This window comes from Pan paniscus, chromosome 4, assembly GCF_029289425.2.
Source record: "Pan paniscus chromosome 4, NHGRI_mPanPan1-v2.0_pri, whole genome shotgun sequence".
NCBI classification, from domain to species: domain Eukaryota; kingdom Metazoa; phylum Chordata; class Mammalia; order Primates; family Hominidae; genus Pan; species Pan paniscus.
Window position 1 is genome coordinate 71,376,906 of NC_073253.2, and position 21,177 is coordinate 71,398,082.

A 21,177-nucleotide genomic window follows, 5' to 3' on the forward strand; every position below is an offset into this window, starting at 1 on the left:
ACTGCATATAGTACTCAGATTTTTGTATCACGGGGAAGAAGCTGCTAGATAGAAAGGGAAGTATTTTATTTTACAAGAACCAAAAAAGTATTCATATCAAGGGCTAGACCACCAATTCCAGGCATTCTTCCCTTTTCAAGTAGCAAGACCATCCCAAAATAAAATCAAATAGGCTATTTATGCTGAAGTTTTTTTTTTTTTTAATGTATTCATTTATCCTTATAGGCCTGCAGACTCTATGCAACAAAACATTTAAGGGTATTATTGAGAGCTAATGTTGAATTCTTTAATAATTGGGGAATTGAGTTGTTAGTGACCCAGCTACATGATAAAAACAAAACAATTTCCTCTGAAGCTCTTGATATCCTCGATGAAGCATGTGAAGACAAGGTAAAGGTTCATTTTTTATAATTTAATACTTAAATTTTTTTGAAATACTCATTTGACAATTTTGTAAAAGTATATAATAGGCATTTTGGAACTAAAAATTTTGCTATTTTTGTGCAATTGTAAAAAAATAATGATAATCTCTTTTAGGCCAATCTTCATGCTCTCATTCAGATGAAACCAGCGTTATCCCACCTTGGAGACAAGGGTTTGCTTCTCCTGCTGAGGTAAATTTTAAGTAAATTTTCTGTTATGTTTTTTTGTTGTGTTCTTTGGCAGTGTATATTAAAGATAGATTCAAATCCAAATGGGAAGTACGCTAAAGAGTTTACCTTTTAATATTGAAACATTGTCTTTTCATTGTTTTGGGTTTTTCTTTTTTTTTAATTTTTTTGGTCTGTTCATACTTTTCATGACATTTTCCTTTTTTTTTTTTTTTTTGTTGAGACGGCCTCACTTTGTCATCCAGGCCAGAGTGCAATGGTCCAATGTTGGCTCGATGCAACCACTGCCTCCCAAGTTCAAGTGATTCTCCTGCCTCAGCCTCCCAAGTAGCTGGGAATAAAGGCGCACACCACCACGCCCAGCTAATTTTTTGTATTTTTAGTAGAGTCGGAGTTTCACCATGTTGGCCAGGCTGGTCTTGAACTCTTGACCAGGTGATCCACTCACCTTGGCCTCCCATAGTGCTGGAATTACAGGCGTGAGCCCCCGTGCCTGGCTGACATTTTCTTTATTGTGATTGGGTTCGCGTGTTGTTGCAAAGATTGTGAAAATTTATTTGTAATTGAAATTATAATAAATTATAGTTGACCTTTTAGTTTTAGGAATGAACTATTCCTAAAGTCTTTTAGCTCCTTATACTTTTTTAAATTTTAGTTATTTTAGCTTCTTAAGATACTTTTTTGCCAGACTCAATGTTAAACTATTGCTTGTTTTAATTTGCAGATTTCTTTCCATTCCAAAAGGATTTTCCTATCTGAATGAAAGAGGTTATGTAGCAAAACAATTGGAAAAGTGGCACAAGGTAACTTCTTATTTGAATAAAGTTGAATTTGTGTGTTTTTATCTTCTGAAATTGATTTGTGAATTTAGAGGATGGTTTTTTATATCAGTGTTTTGAAATTAATAAGGTTAAATATTTAAACATCAATATCAAGTTGAATCCTAAATTCTGCATAATTGCTAGTATTTATAGTTATACATTTTTTTAAACTACAGATATTTCTTTTATTCTGAACTGTTGACTGTATTCGTTCTATTGAAATTTGACTCTCAACTCATTTGATTTTATAATCTAATTTTTGGCCCTGTTTATCATTTCTTTCATTCTTGTGTCCCTTAATATGGCCTACAACTTTGCATGAGCCCTTTAAGCTAAAACTAAAATAATTTTTTTAAATGAAGGGAGATTGAAATCCCAAGGAGATACAATCATTTAATTAAACTTTACTTTAGGATACTACTTTACCTAAATCTGAGAATGAATTTCTTGCTGTCATAGGGAAACCTGCTAAGAAGGGAGTAGTTTGAAGATATGAAACAACTTTTCTAGCTTTTCTTTAGCTGGTGGTTGCTGTGGCTTCATTATTTTGTTTGAAGTATTATAAGTCATCGAAGCATCTTGGAAACCCATGGTCAAAATGATCTTTACCAATATAAATGATTTTTAGATTTTTCATCATTTCAGATCAGTTATCCTGTTTTCTCTTTTTTGTTAACATAGTTACAGATTCTTTTATAGTGTCTATATTGAACCATATTTCATAAGAGATACTCCTTAAATGGACTAAAACTTTCAAGCATACAACTTAAGGCATGAAGTCTTTTAGTATTTAATGAATTGTAGAACTGAGACAAGATGTGATAGGTTTGTTTCCTAGAAGATATTTAAATCATCATAATAAAATTTATTATACAAATCATAGTATTAGAAAATTGCTTAGAATATTGGTGCAGTGCTTGAAAATAGCATAAAATATAAGAGCTATAACAAAGTTATATGCAAGGTATAAGGGAACACAGAGGAGAGATTAATGATTCTGCCTTAGGGATTATCAAAAGAAATGTTGAATAGGAGCAGTAGATGTGATACTTGAAATGGTCTTGAGGAGTAAGTAGGCAAATAAATTAGAAGAAGGATATCCACGGAAGAAGGAGCAGAATAAAGCTGTATAGATCATTGGAACATTATAGACTTATGAAGAAAGTCATATTCCAGTGTAGTTGGAACTAAGGTAAGTGTGGAGTGGCAAGATGAGGCTGGAATGGTAAATTAAAGCTAGATTGTAAAAGGCCTCGTAAGCCATATTGTATCATCCTAAGGGATTTCAATTGTATATATAGTGGGGAATCCTTAACAGCTTTTAAAGAGTGATCAGAGTTGTACTTTAGTAATCTGACAGGTTGCAGTGAAGAGGAGGAATTTTGATCATTGAAGGGAAAGTCTAGAAATATTGACACAAGTTTAGAAACAAGAATTGATGAGTGCCTGAACTTCACTGATAGTTAGGTTGAATAGATGAGGACACATTTTCTGGGTATTTTCAAAATAAGATGGACAGAATTTGTGGGCTGATTGGATACAGTAAATAAGAGGTCCAACTTGGCTCATAAGGTTTCTAATTTAATGACAATATATAATGGATCACTATTAAGAGATCACATTTATAAAAAGTGGTTTAAGATTAGGCTAATGAATTTTCAATATGTTGAACTGGCATTGTCTGTGCAATAACCAAGTGATGGCTTGAAAATGTGGATCTGGAGCTCAGATTTGTGAGGAAAATGGCAGATATGGGGGTCATTAGTGTATAGTACTAGTTGAAACCTGAGCCAAAAGCATATGGATATGATAGAACATTTGCATTCATAATACCTTGATCTGTCTACCCTTTGCTAAGTATCTGACATATTTTAAATTTAGTGACTCATTGTGATACTATGTGCAATTAAAACAATATTATCCTCTAGGAATACAACTCCAAATATGTTGACTTGATTGAGGAACAACTCAACGAAGCACTTACCACTTACCGGAAGCCTGTCGATGGTGATAACTATGTTCGTCGGAGTAACCAAAGGTGTGTACCCAGTGCTAGTTCTCAATTATCAGATTTAAAACTAGTTCATCATAAATTATTTTTAACATTTCTGAGTTTTTGTATATTCTGCTTCTAACATGATGTAGGAAGAATCTTAATGCGCAGCATTAATTGCTCAAAAATTCAGTGGCATTCATGGCATGTTGAATATCCTTACTGATAACGCATTCACATATACTCCATGCTGACACCCCAGTCTGTATTTCTAGCCCTAGATTCTCTTACCAGTACTTTGAGCTCTGATAAACTGTTACAGGTTGAACATCACTTATCCAAAATGATGAAATGTTTCGCATTTCAGATTTTTTCAGATTTTGGAATATTTGCATATATATAACGAGATATCTTGGGAATGGTACCCAAGTCTAAACATGAAATTAATCTGTTTCATATACACCTTATACACGTAGCCTAAACATAATTTTATGCAGTGTTATAAGTAATTTTCTGTATGAAATAGTTTGCGTTAAATACTAATGTGTGGAATTTTCCGCTTACAGTGTCATGTCAGTGCTCAAAAAGTTTTGGATTATGGATTAGGGAAGCCCAGCCTATGTTTTACCTGAGAAATCCTCATTCCTTGTTACTTTCATATTTTTATTTATGCTGGAGAGTTGTATCTAATTTTATTTATCAAATATTTATTAAAATTCTTTTGTTCTAATTAGCATATTTAAATTAGCCAGGAGATAGAGTAATCATCTTTATTATACTAGATTACAGCGTCCTCACGTCTACCTGCCTATACACCTTTATGGACAACTAGTACACCATAAAACAGGCTGCCATTTGTTGGAAGTACAGGTAAAAACATAATTCACTTATTTTAAGTAGCTACAATAGTAAAAAAAAAAAAAAAAAATCTTAACATTGCTAAAATATTACCTTTGCAAAAACTTCTCAAAAGCTTTAATATCAGTGGTGTAATTGCTTTTAAATTCATCTATTTTGTAATTGACTTAGGCATTCTATATTTATTAACCTGAGAAATATTAATGGCCTTGCAATGCGTTAACTGACTTGTGTATGACTTTTTGAATAACTAACTTGTTATGTAGAGTAAGCAATCCAATGAAGATCTGAGTTCTTTTTTTAGAGTTTAGTGGAGAAATTCAGATCTCCAAAAACGTACTGAAAAACCGAGTTTTTCTTCCACTCATTGGGAAATTAAACTGAACCTAATACAGATTAAGTTATCCTTGTTGAGCAATAAATTGAAAGTTGCTGGTTGTGAGCACATTTTATTCTCGTGTACTTCATGGAATGTTAACAAGCATAGGCAAGCAGTTGTTCTTTGAGTTATAATATGTACACCGCATTTATGGTTGTGAATACGTCATGCAACTGTTTCCAATAAATGTAACGTTTCTCTTATTTTAGAAATAAATATTTATAGGAATATTTGTTTTTGTGACAGAACAATAGTTATTTAACAATTTAGTTACCGATTGTATCAGTATTCATCTCAAGAGCACAAAGTTTTGCATAAATGTACTCTATAGTTTCATGTGTTTTTATATTATGTCTGTGAAAACTGTTGGGACAAGTATTTTCATATTAACATTTGAAAATTTCACTAAAAATTTAAATGATTTTCTCAGTGTTACTACTTACATAGTATGATAAAACCTAAGCACTAATTTACTTTCTGTTTTAAAGAATAAATATGATTATTTAGTAATACTAAGTGCCAAGTACTTTGGTAAGCACTGTATGTGCAATAATTTATTAAATCTTGAAACCTTATGATGCAAATGTTATTATCACTCTTCTAGATATTAGGAAATCAAAGGATGGGGAGATTAAGTAACTTGCCCAAGGCCATGCAGTTAAGAAGTGATAATTCTAGAATGTGAATTCAGAACCCCTGCCCTAATGCTGTTTCTCAAGAAATTTTACATAAAATTATTTAGAATTTTAAGTATGCAAAAATGACAAAAAACAAACGTTATACTGGTTTTATGATGCAATAATAATATATTAAATACATAAATATATTATTACTCATGGTATTTTTTTTTCTTTCTCCAGAATATTATTACAGAACTCTGTCGTAATGTTCGTACACCAGATTTGGATAAGTGGGAAGAAATTAAAAAACTGAAAGCATCTCTTTGGGCCTTGGTTTGTAATAAACACTTCTGTAAGATCTTCGCAATTTTTAGATTTTTCAGTTTTTTTTTCATTTATACTAAATAGATAAATATTTTTCTTTGGAACTACTTATTAGATTAATATTTAAGACTGGATTGTTCCTGCCAATATAAGTGTACTATCTCTATGTTGAAGAATAGATGGTTGAACTATTGGTTTCATGACTTTTGTTTTGTTGCTAAGACAACTAGAATTAATTCATGCCTAATGTTTTGTACTTGAGGAGGCTTTTACATTTTTTCTCTCTCAGAGATGAGGTTAAATTTGTTTCTTGGTAGCTTTCCAAATCTTTTGAAAGAGTGACTCTTATAAATATATTTGATGTAAGTGATTTCTTTTCTTTCAGGGAAATATCGGCTCATCAAATTGGGGTCTCAATTTGCTACAGGAAGAAAACGTGATTCCAGATATACTAAAACTTGCAAAACAGTGTGAAGTTCTTTCCATCAGAGGGTAGGTCATTTAACTCAGAAATCTTTCTAATGTAGACATTGTTATTCACAAATGGATGTTAGGGGAAAGTATTTTATGATTAAGTGCAATGCATAACTGTTAATCCACTGAAAGTTCTAATGATACAAGATTATTAACTGTATTAAGTTAAACATCTAAACAAACTCCTTGTTTACTACTATAATTTGATTTTTATTATATTGAAGTTTACCTTGTAGGTAACAGGTAAGGCATAGTGTTGTATAGATACTCCAGTATTCCAGTAACCCAGCTGTTCCAGATTTATACTAGAAAAGCTAATATACCTTTTTTGCTCATGTTGCATTGTGTTCTTTTTATTTTGTTGTAATTACTATTTTTATTGGGAAGGTTTGCTTGTTTTTTATTGCTGCTAATTTATTCCTAACTAATCTTAATAAGTTTTTTTTTTCCACAAACGCAACCATTTTGGTGGGTTTTAGAGAAAGTTCAAAGTATGTATAGCAAATTAATCTGTGGTGGCTTTAAGAAATCTCAGCTTGGAATTATAACTGTTTTTACTGCGTCTTTTATATACAGGACCTGTGTATATGTCCTTGGGCTCATAGCTAAAACCAAACAAGGCTGTGATATTCTAAAATGTCACAACTGGGATGCTGTGAGGCATAGTCGCAAACATCTGTGGCCAGTGGTTCCAGATGATGTGGAACAACTCTGTAATGAACTTTCATCTATCCCAAGCACTCTAAGTTTGAACTCAGAGTCAACCAGCTCTAGACATAATAGTGAAAGTGAATCTGTGCCATCGAGTGAGTATCCTGACAGGTTCATATAAAGTTAGCCAATGTTAACATTTATATTTAAATTTTAGAATTTAAATGTATTTGTTACATTTGTAATTTGCTTTTGTCTAAGATAATTATTTGGCAATAATAGCCTCTTGGAGAATGTGTATATTTTCATAACAAAGAGTGTAATCACCAGCTTACATTTTTCTCTCTCCTTATATTCTAAGTAGCTTTTGAGAATTCCTACAAAGTTATGTAATAAGCCATGTGCCAGAAGAACCAGTCCTCCTTTTTTTGACAGAAAAGAAACAAATATAATAAGTATTTATTTGTCTACCTTCTTTATTTAATCTTTTTACTCATTTTTCAGATACTGAGACTGTTGAGCCAGAATATATTTTTAACAGATATTATATTCACATCTTCATTTTTGAGAGAAGCACTAAATTTTAAAATAGTGAAATTGTTAATAGAGTAACAAAAATAGTTACATATAAAATGATTTGTGGTTTTAAGTCCTGTGCTAAGTGGTGTTAGGTGTACAAAATTTAAGGCATGGTTCTTCCTTTTAAGAAGATAGTGTCAGCTTTATCAGACTGTGTATTTCACCAAATCTGAGATGCCATGAATTATGAAATATACCAATATTTTATGTACCACAAAAGAAGAAGAAAGAAGAAGTGCTGCCTATTAAACTAGGACATACTACTATTACAAGATGCATATTGATTTTAGAATCAGATTCTGTATGAAAATAGAAGGGATTAGATGTGAAAAGTGTGCATCTTAGAATTGACAAAATATAGAAATGGTAATGCAGTATTCAAATTCACTTAGGATTTTCTTTTACCTTCTTTGAAAATATATTTGAAGTATTTATAATTATTCAACAGAAAAGTTAATAAAAGAAAAATCGTATAGATGTCATTAGGCACTCACTTGGGTTGCGTCTTCTAGTAGAATTGGGCACTAAATTTAATGAGTTTCTTAGTATCTAAGGTAAAATGAGAAACAAACATAATTTAAACATGAATTTATAATGTTACCACTTGGTTCTCTGTAAGTATATTTTAAGATTGGGAATTCATTTCTTACGAGGTGAATTTCTCCTGCTTATAGTAATTTAAAGAAGAACCACTAGGAATCTGTAGTAATTGAGTAAGCATCCATGGTCAAGTCTCCTTTTTCCCTTTAATTTCATCCTGAATATTTGGAGAATCAAAAGAAACTTCATGTAACCTGTGCCATAGTGGGTCTTATAATAATTTTTCTTTGGAAATAACAGGAGATTCTCATAAATTACATAGTTTTACATTTTATTCAAGTCCAAACTCTGGGTTTCAAGAAAGATATTTTCAAGTAGCTGAATGGTTTAACCGTTTATTTTTAAATTTTTTCCTCTAGATGACTAAAAAAAAATTTCCTGAAATGTCACTAATAGTTATCATGAATTTGTCATTTTATATGTGTTTTTATTAATTGATCCTTCAATCATAGGTATGTTCATATTGGAGGATGACCGGTTTGGCAGCAGCTCTACTAGTACATTTTTCCTTGATATCAACGAAGATACAGAGCCAGCATTTTATGACCGATCTGGACCCATAAAGGATAAAAATTCATTCCCTTTCTTTGCTTCTAGTAAACTTGTGAAGAATCGTATCTTAAATTCGCTTACTTTGCCTAACAAAAAACATCGTAGTAGCAGTGATCCAAAAGGAGGGAAATTATCATCTGAAAGTAAGACAAGCAACAGGCGAATCAGAACACTTACGGAGCCCAGTGTTGATTTTAATCATAGTGATGATTTTACACCCATATCCACTGTACAGAAAACATTACAATTAGAGACTTCATTTATGGGGAATAAGCACATTGAAGACACTGGTAGTACACCAAGCATTGGAGAAAATGACTTAAAATTCTCCAAGAATTTTGGTACAGAGAATCACAGAGAAAATACAAGCCGAGAGAGGTTAGTAGTAGAAAGTTCAACGAGCTCACATATGAAGATACGTAGCCAAAGTTTTAATACAGACACTACAACAAGTGGCATAAGTTCAATGAGCTCAAGTCCTTCACGAGAGACAGTAGGTGTAGATGCTACAACTATGGACACAGACTGTGGAAGCATGAGTACTGTGGTAAGTACTAAAACTATTAAGACAAGCCACTATTTGACGCCACAGTCTAACCATCTGTCTCTCTCCAAATCAAATTCGGTGTCCCTGGTGCCTCCAGGTTCTTCTCATACGCTTCCTAGAAGAGCACAGTCCCTTAAAGCACCCTCTATTGCTACAATTAAAAGTCTAGCAGATTGTAACTTTAGTTACACAAGTTCTAGAGATGCTTTTGGCTATGCTACACTGAAAAGACTACAGCAACAAAGAATGCATCCATCCTTATCTCACTCTGAAGCTTTGGCATCTCCAGCAAAAGATGTGCTATTTACTGATACCATCACCATGAAGGCCAACAGTTTTGAGTCCAGATTAACACCAAGCAGGTGAGCAAATATATGTTTAGAAGTGACCAATAATGGTTGCATTTTAACAAATTTAAATACAAAATGTTAGCCAGGTTTTACACTATGTGAGCCTCATCACTGACCTATTATAATTGTTTACTATGGTAGGCTATAAGCTCCTTGTTACCCGATATGACTTGAAATGGATTCTTGCAGCTGCGAGGGGGGAAGAAAATCCTATAGGCCCTGAAAATAAACATACATGCTTTGCAAAGGACATACAAGTCACAAGCTTTTTTTTATTTATTTCTCGCTTCTGCAAGGATCGATTTTAAAAAGAAGCATGTCGGGGGAATCAGGAGCTTAAGACCTACAATAACAAACAACCTTTTCAGGTAGGTCAATTTAAGGCTCCAAAAGTTGACCTCTTTATTATTTTTTTAAAAAGATAACTGAAAATTTCAGTGAAATTATTTTCACTTTAAGTAGCTGTGATTATTAAATAGGAACCTAATAAACACTAAATGAATTACTTGGTCCTCATGACTCAGCAGGGATTTCTATACCATATTTAGATTATATCAAGCTAGTCAAAGTGAACAGTTTAGATTTTACTTTTAAAAGATACACAGTATTTGCTGCAAAAAAATTTGTACCTATAATTTTTGTGGTTGGACCAAATGCTTCTAAACAACTTTCCTCAGTTTTAAATTATTCATTTACATTTATTTAAGTGGATTAATATATATCAGGTACTTATATGTCAACAATATATGATAGAATACTTTAGCACATATTAAGCACTCAATAAAAGTTAGCTATTATTTTTATCATCATCATTGGTAGTTATTTAATGTAATCCATCTAGCCCTTACATTATTCTTAATAACATTAAGCAGTTTTGTTTCAATAATGCTTAACACATTTAATAGAGGGTTTCCTGGTAGCAGACAATGAATTGTGTACCCTTACAGGATTTAAGAAATTATGCAGCAATGTCTCATCTATCTGGAACTCACTAGCTTTGGCAACCTTGTCCAGGACAAAGCCAGGGAAAGTTCTCAACAGCTCACTGTTACAAATCTATGCAGTAAAATTCATGAATTTTGAACATTCCTAAGCCTCAGTTACCTCATCTGGTGGAGATTGCACTAGATCAGTGGTTGTAAACTTTTGTATTGTTGTTTTTTAAGCAGAGAAATTATTTTTTCACATAAAGATTTCTGTGGAAACCCAATAGGTAGAATAGATAGAAAGGGACCTATACTGGTTGAAATAGGAATTGGGAAGGGGAATAATCCAATAATTGTTTTCCTCCCACTCCAGTAATCCTTGAAGAGTTTTATGGGAATCAAATAAATGTAACAGATTACAGTTTGAAAGAGTGTTTTTTGGGTGGAAATTAAGAGCATGGTTTTTGCTATGATAATCTTAATAGCTACTATTTAGAAAGCATTTATTTTGTGTGTTTTACGAAATGATTATTTGATTTAATATTAGGCTGCATTCGTACATTTTAAAGACTTGGTTTTCCAAACAAAAATATCTTCATATAAATGTATATAAATGTGGAACCTTGCATAGTGCCTTGTATATATACAGCAGATACCAAGTAAATATTTTAGCATGTCTGTTGCATAAGTAAGAATCCGTATGAGAAACATGTATCTTATGGAAATATCAGTGTATCATATTTGTTATGGAATCTCTAGTAGTAAGGAGTACATTGTGGAAATATCAGTACATTGTGGAAATATCAGTGCTTTTTACAAGGATATCTTTTGTCATAAATGACCATTTTGCTCTTGTGTCTGTCTTGTGTGCTACATAAATCTTATGTTGATAATGAAGGCATTAAGGTAATTATCACACAAATAATGATATGTAATTGATCTCATTTTTTATAAATATAATATTAAATAGAGTTGATACACATATCCTTAGTTACATAAATGCCAAATCTAGTAGTCTCAAGTGATTATGAAGATAGTCCTTGGACCATGCTCTGACTACTGAGGTCAGTTTCTTTTTTTACTTCTAGATGTTGAAAGTTATTCTAATTGCCCACCTTTTCACCTTTACCTGAGAGACCATAACAGTTGTTTTTGGTAACAGTCAACATTACTGGTGACCTTTTACATAGCGGTCTATAACAGCTAATATTTTAAAGTGTTTATGTGTTCCCAGTAAACAAGATGACACTGCTTAATACATGACTAGCTACTTGTCTTTTATGAAGGTAGGAATATATGTTATTTCTTCATATGATTAAAATTACAGATCAAGAAACTAATGCAAGTGGTTTCTTTATGGTTTTATAGGTTCATGAAAGCCTTAAGTTATGCATCATTAGATAAAGAAGATTTATTGAGTCCTATTAATCAAAATACCCTGCAACGATCTTCCTCAGTGCGGTCCATGGTGTCCAGTGCCACATATGGGGGTTCAGATGATTACATTGGTCTTGCTCTCCCGGTGGATATAAATGATATATTCCAGGTATTATACATTTTATTGTTTTCCTATGAGTTGGTTTCCTATTTTTTCATATTCTGTAACTGCTTACTAGAAATCATAATTTAGAGTGGGCACCAGTTTGGGGCAGCATGATTTTTAAGACCGTTTTGTTTAAAGAAACTTTAATATTAAAATTATTTTGCCCTTTTCAACTACTCTGTACTCTTTTATTTAGTCCTTAGAACATTATCCTTCCCTCTCTTCCCATATTAAATCAGTATCTCATTTGATTTCTTTATCCGTATATTCTCTGTAGAAATTTCTGAAATTTCTAACTTGTTTTTTAGTCACATTTAACTTATACCTCATTTTTAAATCCTCATTCCTATTTATCCCATAAAAGGTAGCCAGCCATATGTGGTACCCAGTAATATAAGGTGACCCTAATCCCAGGAGATACCCACAGATCTCTAGATGGTATATAGTACTAAAGAACACATTTTCTTAGAAGTTGAAAGACATTTTAGATAAACACTAAAATAATTAATGTCCATTTAGTCACTAAGAATATAATAAGGACTTTTTGGGTTATTTTGTTAAGTTTTGGTAGTTGAACCTTCAGTAAACTTGATTATAGGTTCATATGCTAGGGTAATTCTATTTTAATTTTATTTTGTTTAATTTTGCTAATTTTCATATAGTGGGCTTATTTTTATAGCAGGACTTTACCATGGTTTATATCTTTTTTTAGGTAAAGGATATTCCCTATTTTCAGACAAAAAACATACCACCACATGATGATCGAGGTGCAAGAGCATTTGCCCATGATGCAGGAGGTAATGCATTGTGCATTGTACTTGTGAGATGCCTCTTTATATTAAAAAGAAAACTCTTAGTTCTTTCTAGTAGGATAACACTAAAAATTTAGGAAGACTCACTTTTGAATCAACTTTAAAATTATACCAAAACAATTGTTAAAGTCAGCTTAAAATTAAACCACATTTTTGTGTATGTGTGAGGGACTTAACAGTGTTTTCAGTGAAGTACTCAACCTTTCAAGGAAATAGAAACCAAATTAGTTGTTTCTGTTTTTTTAAAAGTAGCACATGAACAATGTATAACACTAATCTTCATAGATCCAGGAAATAGCTGTTTGTTTAGAGTAAGGAGAAAGAAATGTACTTATAAAATACATGGTCTTTGTTTTGAACTGTTATATTTTAATATGTAAATATAAGCCACAGGTTTTATAGCTTTATATTCTTAATGACTTTTTAAACAACTGCCTCTTTATACTTAGAATTATTACATATCTTTAGGCAAATATTGACGATAATTGAAATGATGTATTATATAATCTCAATTTTCCATTTTGTATTTAAAACACTATATATTAAAACAATAAACATCTGCTGGCTTTCCTTATTTTTATAATTTAAAGCAAATTATTCTTTTTTTCTTTCCAGTTAGATTTTGAGTCATAAAATGTGCTTTAGCTTTCTTTAAAATTCCACATAATTTAAGGTACCTTGAAAAGTATTATCTTTATTGGATTATGTTTTATATTTACTTATGCACAGGTCTTCCATCTGGAACTGGAGGTCTTGTAAAAAATTCTTTTCACTTGCTACGACAGCAGATGAGTCTTACGGAAATAATGAATTCAATCCATTCAGATGCCTCTCTGTTTTTAGAAAGTACAGAAGACACTGGACTACAGGAACATACAGATGATAACTGCCTTTATTGTGTCTGTATTGAAATTCTGGGTTTCCAGCCCAGCAACCAACTGAGTGCAATATGTAGTCATTCAGGTAAGTGATCATGTCCCACCTTCAGAAAAACCTAGTGATGACCAAAGTTCTCTGGTTTACTTTTCCAAATTTCTTTTTGGTATTCTAATTCAGAGTTTCCCAGCTGGTGAGTTGCAGCACACTGATATGCCAAATTACGTTATGCTGAGATGCTGATCCTCTCACGGTTCCAGGTCACAGTGGGGCCTGAGTCTGACAGATCCCTGGATTAGGTCTTTTCCACTGTGAACAGCCCTGTCCAGGCCCTTTGCATGCTGTAGTTATTTTCATTTTCTATGAGGAAAAAAGTTTTGGAAGTGTTTGGTATATTGCATACAATTAGAGAAGATGTTATTTTATATTATTTCTTTTTAGTATGCAATGTAAGCACAGGAATTAAGCCGTTATGGTGCTTTAATTGAAAAAATTATTTTTTTCTTCAGACTTTCAAGATATTCCATATTCTGATTGGTGTGAGCAGACTATCCATAATCCTTTAGAAGTGGTTCCCTCTAAGTTTTCGGGGATTTCTGGATGCAGTGATGGGGTGTCTCAAGAAGGCTCAGCTAGCAGCACCAAAAGCACAGAATTGTTACTAGGTGAGTCTTCAGATTCAAATCCAATCATTATTAGTAAAACTGTTCTGATTAGTTGGTTTTGTTTTGTTTTTCGTAAATACTGTAAATTAAAGTTGTCTCAAAACAATAATACGTCCATTTTAGTGAAGCAATTTAACACTGTTAAATATTGCACCTATATCACCCACTGACATAGAGCCTCTTAGCTATCTGCTTTTATTAGAGTTTTGCTCCCAAAATGATTGGCAGATCATGTGTAATTGATCTCTAGGTCTTTAGGTGAAGTTTAAAAATAAATTTCATGAGTTTTAATCATTTTATTGTGATATAGATAATATTTAACTTCTCCCTGAAATCTTTTCAGGTGTTAAAACAATTCCAGATGATACACCAATGTGCCGTATACTCCTTCGCAAAGAAGTTCTAAGATTAGTCATTAATTTGAGTAGTTCAGTTTCAACTAAATGTCATGAGACTGGGCTTTTAACGTGAGTAAACTATGTGCATGAGTATTATTTGTTTATTCTGTTTTTTAAGTCGAGAAAAGATACTTGAAATACTTCAAAAGTTAGGCTAGTTAACTTACATCAGTAGTTCTAAACTGCATTGCATACCTGTGTGAGGCTAGATTTTCTTTAATACTTCAGCCAGAACAACATATGGCAACAGATTGAATGTAGAAGCAAGTATGAGAATCCAGCTATCTTCTATTAAGCCAGACTTTTGAAGAGATCTGCAAAAAATGTAAAATAATGCCACTCTTCTCACTTTTTTACTTTTGGAAAATACAGTTATTTTTATTAAAATACATGTTAACATGTAATGGATTTATTTTTAAAATAAATCAATGCATGTTAGGAAATTCTCTCAATTTTAATTTCTAATATAGTAGTTAATGGTGGCTACAACCCACACAAAAATAAGCTTTTTCGGGTCTTCAGTAATTTTTAAGAAAGTAAGTACTGAGACCAAAAAGTTTGAGGAAAGTGGGCTTACATGTAACAAGTCATATTTTCTTGGTTTAATTTTTTTCTTATTATTTAAAGCAGTGGTTCTTAAAGGAAATGCACCTCAGGGTCTCCTGCAGGTCTTTTTTCTTTTTTATTTTGTATTTTTTTTTTGAGACGGAGTCTTGCTCTGTCACCCAGGCTGGAGTGCAGTGGCGCGATCTCGGCTCAGTGCAACCTCTGCCTCCCGGGTTCAAGCAATCCTCCTGCCTCAGCCTCCCAAGTAGCTGGGATTACAGGTGTGTACCACCACACCTAGCTAATTTTTGTATTTTTAGTAGAAACAGAGTTTCGCCAGGTTAGCCAGATTGGTCTCAAACTCCTGACCTCAGGTGATTGCCTGTCTCAGCCTCCCAAAGTGCTGGGATTACAGGCATGAGCCACCATGCCCAGCCAGCTGTAGGGCTTTTTTTTAAGGGTAATACAGGTATTGGGGTCCCACATAGGTATCAGGGTCCCACAGCAGACCTCTGGGCCGGGAGCTCTGGGAGCGGGCCCTTAACTGGTCACCCACCCAACTCAACAGCTGATTTCTGAGGTGCTCTCCTAGCTAAAAGCTGCTATTTGAAGTATCCAAAGAAATAGCCCAGTCAGGGATGTTAATAACTTAACTTTAAAAATGTATTTCTATTTTAAAACTTAATTTGGAACATATTTTAATCATCCTAGGCTGATAAATAGATTTTGCAATTTCTCATGCCAATAAAAAAGAATGCTTCAACTTTACAAGAAGTATTCAGGTTTTGATAATCATTTTTTTAAAAAAAAACCCAAACTCAGAATGTCTAAGTGTGTGACAGGAATATTTAATATTTTATATTCTCAAGTCATCACCCCAAGTATGCCATCTAATCCATATCTGTAGGGAAATCTATTTTTAAAGTAAGTGATACCTTGGAGGAAAAATAGATACATCATGATTACAGTTTTCATCACACCATAATCTTTTATTTTAGAATTAAGGAGAAGTATCCTCAAACATTTGATGACATATGCCTTTACTCTGAGGTCTCCCATTTGCTGTCACACTGCACATTCAGACTTCCGTGTCGGAGGTTCATACAAGAATTATTTCAAGATGTACAGTTTCTACAAGTAAGTATGATTAGTACTTCTCAAATTTATCTTCCAAGAATAATTCTGTGTTTGAATTGAATTAAAATACAGATTATAGCTGGGTGTGGTGACTCATGCCTACAATCCCAGCACTTTGTAGGGTCAACGCGGGAGAATTGCTTGAGCCCAGGAATTCAAGACCAGCCTGGGCAACATAGTGAGACCGTGTCAACACAGTTTTTTTTTTTTTTCATTAGCCGAGGTTGGTGTCATGTGCCTGTATTCCCAGCTACTTGGGAGGCTGAGGTGGGAGGATCATATGAACCCAGGAGTCAGAGGTTGCAGTGAACAAAGATGGCAACATTGTGCTGCATCCTGGGAAGACTGAGCAAGACCCTATCTCAAAAAAAAAAAATTAGATATTTATATAAATATGTTATATCATCTGTTTTTATAAAAGTCATTAATCATACACCATTTTTTCCCTAGATGCATGAAGAAGCAGAGGCTGTGTTGGCAACACCACCAAAGCAACCTATAGTTGATACATCTGCTGAATCCTGACCTCATATTTATGATGGATATAGATACATACTATATATATTCATATTTGTGGATTTCCTAAAAGCCTCAGAAAATACGACTGACTAGGCAGCAAAGACAGGAGTATCTTCTGCACACTGTTCCGCAGTTACTGGTACATGAACAGTTGGAACTGCTGACTTTCCTAACCAAAACAACTTCCTTCTCTCCTTTGTTGAGCCTTTTGAGGGGTTCATGATTCATTACCACAGTTTTAAGAGTTTTAGTTACCATTGTATGCAAGAGCCAAGCACTGAATACCTACATAGGTTTTCTATTTTCTTTCATTTTAAAAGCATAATGACAGTGGAACAATAATGGGATATGCAGAAGCACCCTTCACAAGTTATTTCTGAATGATTTTTAGGGTAAATTTACAGATGCCTTGTTTGTTAACTAATTTGTGGAAAGCAGGAATCAGTGTCTCTAAGGCTGCATCCTGTTACCACAATGGGGTGTGCTATAACTGCTGGTATTAGAGAGGGAACTTTGGCCCTTTCATGTTTTTCTTAATGTTTGTAACACTACTTCAGAGGTTTATAACCTCAAAGCAGAAGAAGAGCCTCAACAACCCGGGACTTATAAGTTATTTTTATGTTACTAGACTTGCATAAAGATTCTTGTTTTCCAACTCTTCATTTTGTTGCAATGTGTTATTACAGGATATATGAACCAATTAAGGTTTTTCACTACAGTTCTTGAATAAAATTTAAAAATCATTTTTTATTTTAATTAAAAATATTTCCCATTTATAGAATGCATATATTTGCAATGGACTTCCACTTTCATCAACTTTCCATCTCATCGCTTTAAACAGGAACTTGAACAAGCACTGTTAGTTTAGACCTAAAGGATAGGAAAGCATTAAATAATACTTTGGATCTCCTGAGGAAAAGATAAGTTTGCTTGCAATTTACACATTCCATGGGGAAAGAAGAGCCATATTTCCTTAAAAAAAAAAACATTAATAAAGCTTGTTATTAAGAAAAATTGTAGTGAAAAGCCTTAAGTACCAAATTTTAAAGCAGCAGTAACTTAATTTTTATATCAGTGTTTTTGTTTTGCACAAACTAAATGCAGTGGTAGGTGGGTTTATGAGTATATTAATTGCCTTTATCCATTTGTGAAGTTAAGTTGATGAGGGCAAGGTTTTTGTTTCTTTAATTTGTATGTGTCTAAAGGTATTTGGAACTTTTTACAGGAATTAAACATATATGCAAATTTGTATATAAAAATAGCATGGCCATCATTTGAATGCTTGTAAATGAAAGGATTATCTTTTTTGAGATCTATATATAAATAGAAAATCCAGCTGGACTGATTAGGATTCTTTTTTAATTCATTTGTGTATAACATTTTTATTACAATTACACATCAGTTTTGACACAGTCATAGCAACATTAATATTTTCCCATGATGCAGATCCTTTTTGTAATGGGCTTGTTCTTTGAGATCTCTGTAAAGAACCCTGTGAACTAGAAAACATAACTCACAGAGATACTTTTTTAAAAAATTTATTTACTGGCACTGAAAGTTCCAGTTGGGATGAAGCATTTCATCTCACTTCATAACACCTCTTTGACTGCACTTCAGTGAATTGTTCTTATGTGCACTGTGTAGCAACTTACATTATAACAAAGCAGATAAGGGCTGTAAGCTGCTGCTTATGTTGAAAAGTGGTTCTTCAGATTTTCTCTCATAAAATCCAATTGAAGATAAATAATTTTTTTATACTTTATCACTGAACCCAAGTGTTTATTTAAATGTCAACAGTACTTCTAAGAACGTTGCCTGTCATCGTGGTCTTTGGTCTTGGATAACTAAACTGCCTTTCCAGAGAACCAAATGTCAGAGTTACTAGACCAAATAGTGGTTAAAACCTCCAAAGGAAGTAATGTAGTAATCTTATTCATAATGGGTTTTAGACATTCATTTTAAACACTACCTCAGTTAATATAGAGTATAAAATCTGTGGTTTAATCCCTCAAAAGTTAACAGTAATTTTTTTTTGTCTTACACACACACACACACACACACACCTCCTCCCCCACCATCACTATCCCTGTACCCTCACCTTGGTCATCTATCCTGAAATAAGGCTTAGTTAGTGTTGGCCTGAATGTTTCGTGTTTTTTTTTTTTTTACTGTTACTTTGAAAAATATGTATGTATACCTTATCATATCTGCCTATATCACTTACTTTGGGGAGATACTCAGAGCTTTGTGGTTATCAGTATACTAAAAAAAAAAAAAAAAAAAAAAAAAAGTCTACGCTTAAATTTATAGTGCTATTTGGTTTCTCCATGATTTCACTGACAGGTCTAATACATTTTCTTTGAGTACTTGTTTGTAAAAAGTAGACTTTATGGTGAAAAATACATGCAGTGCCAAGTGATTAACTTAGGTGTTTAAAAATATTAAATTATAGCAGAAGAGGTTAGGAATGATATCAGCAGTAATAGAAATAATTGAGAAAATCATCTATAAATAATAGATATTACAGACTATAGAATACCAAAATAATGTCAATACTGTAGTTTTTAAAGATTTTAGGATTAATCTTAGTCCATATAAATTTGTACTATTGGTAATTATTGAATAATTGGGAGGAATCTGGGCAGTTGTGCTGGTTGTAAACTGTGAATTTCTAATCGTAAAGTGAATTGTTATTTCTAATTGAACTTTTTTTCAAGAACAGATTTCAGCCTCACATACTAAGTAAATACTGATAAATAAGGAAATTAGAAATTTAGTATTCATAATTAAATATGCTCTAAAATTTCTTATACTTTTATTTCCTGTTTATTCTTAGGTAGATTGGAAGGGGGAAACAGTCTGTTCTCCCTAATTAAATTTTTTCTAATAACGATTAGTAGAATAAGGACATTCTATATGACAGTGACATTAAAAGAGGCTCTTTGGAAGTATATACATTATTATAACATAATGTGTACAAGTCCTTTTGAAATGACAACTTTAATGGGTTTCAGCTCTTTTATCTAGAGCTCGAGATAATTCAAGCTGAGTTTTTCAGGGCATATCACAACGGCAAAGTGTTCAGCAGTGGGATATCAATGCTTATTTACATTTTCCTACTGCTATTTATATAAAATGTTATTTCATTCCATTCAGAGGATGCCTTTTATCCCCACATTAAAGCACAGATCATTAAGCAATAAAAACCAAATTGTCTGTCATTCAAATTATAACTGCAGTTATTTTTGCATGGTAAGAGTGAGGTGCTAATTTTGTGTGAGATGAACTTTGTAAACTACTTTGGGAAATGTTCTTTGGAAGTAAGGTTTTTTCCCCTTTAGTCTTATGCTTCCACTTTTGTCTCGGATTCACAATCCATTAAAACATGGGGAAAAAAGAAAAGGTAAAATTGAGAGACTTTTGTTAGAGGAGCTATTTGGAATGAACCAACATTTCAGATTTTCCAAAATGTAAGTTAGGAAGTCTTCATTGTCTCTGCATTAACAAAATACACTGTTACTATCTTAATCTCAAGAGTGTCATTACAGTGAGAATCTCATTTAAAAGCATACCAGTGAAATTAATAGCAGTGCTTATCAAAGAACACTGAAATCTGTGAGAATCTTTCTAGGAGCATTCTTTTCTTCTTTTAGTTCCAAGTTCCAGGGTATTTTTCATTCCTAGTAGGTTTATATGACTCACAGAATGTGGACTTTTTTCCTGTTTGGAGTATTTTTGTAATGTAAGTATCGGATAGCTACACCACAGCATGCATAAATTGCACATTTTGTTTTACTTTCTTTATAGAATATTTAATTTCAAAAATATAATTTATGCCAAAAAAAGCATACCTTTCAATTTTGCTACTTGGTTGATTTCGCACAAAATGCAAAGTCTTGGGGCAGAGAGGGGGAGTGAAAAAAATTTTATAGGTAATTGTTACAAAAATGCCTGTCAGAAACCCTAAAGCTGCATTGTAAAACAAATGGTGTAAATTAGTTTTGAAAAGTGGTAAGGAATTGTGAAAAAAATCTCAGACTTAATGCTCTCTAACCACATGAGTTTCTTCTTTTTTATTTAGTAATACGCTGCTACATATTTGGAGGTTCTGGTGTTTGTAGGTCACTGAACAGACATTGAAATCTGATTTATATTGTATAACTGTAACATAGAAAGAAAAAGTATTTATATTTTTTCTGTAAGAATATTTCATTGAGTTGTGTATAATTTAAATAAGATTGTCCCCAAATGGTTTTGCTCACCTTGATTTTTTTTGTTGTGATTTTCTTGTTTTTGTATAATGTGTATAGTTTATGTCAAGGGCATTAAAAGCCTCCTGAAGCATAATCTTATCAAAGGGATACATTGTTAATAAAATGTACTTAAAATTCTTAAA

At 32.7% G+C, this 21,177-nt stretch overlaps 1 protein-coding gene across 6 annotated transcripts in view; it reads left to right on the plus strand.

The window, feature by feature from the left end:
- Positions 1-21,177, plus strand: part of RICTOR (RPTOR independent companion of MTOR complex 2) — a 136,145-nt gene extending 114,968 nt beyond the window's left edge. For 3 of the 6 annotated variants that reach the window (XM_034960143.2, XM_008963328.4, XM_034960148.3), the window contains 17 exons: positions 226-390; positions 538-614; positions 1,336-1,414; positions 3,361-3,470; positions 4,208-4,295; positions 5,523-5,615; positions 5,992-6,098; positions 6,657-6,886; positions 8,363-9,371; positions 9,656-9,727; positions 11,654-11,831; positions 12,541-12,625; positions 13,370-13,603; positions 14,026-14,181; positions 14,525-14,648; positions 16,124-16,262; positions 16,713-21,177. In XM_034960143.2, coding sequence (XP_034816034.2) covers positions 226-390; positions 538-614; positions 1,336-1,414; positions 3,361-3,470; positions 4,208-4,295; positions 5,523-5,615; positions 5,992-6,098; positions 6,657-6,886; positions 8,363-9,371; positions 9,656-9,727; positions 11,654-11,831; positions 12,541-12,625; positions 13,370-13,603; positions 14,026-14,181; positions 14,525-14,648; positions 16,124-16,262; positions 16,713-16,787 — 3,021 coding nt within the window. In that variant the 3' untranslated portion in view covers positions 16,788-21,177. The remainder of the gene's footprint in view (positions 1-225; positions 391-537; positions 615-1,335; positions 1,415-3,360; positions 3,471-4,207; positions 4,296-5,522; positions 5,616-5,991; positions 6,099-6,656; positions 6,887-8,362; positions 9,372-9,655; positions 9,728-11,653; positions 11,832-12,540; positions 12,626-13,369; positions 13,604-14,025; positions 14,182-14,524; positions 14,649-16,123; positions 16,263-16,712) is intronic. The other 3 variants (XM_034960145.2, XM_034960144.2, XM_034960147.2) reach the window with 3 other exon arrangements.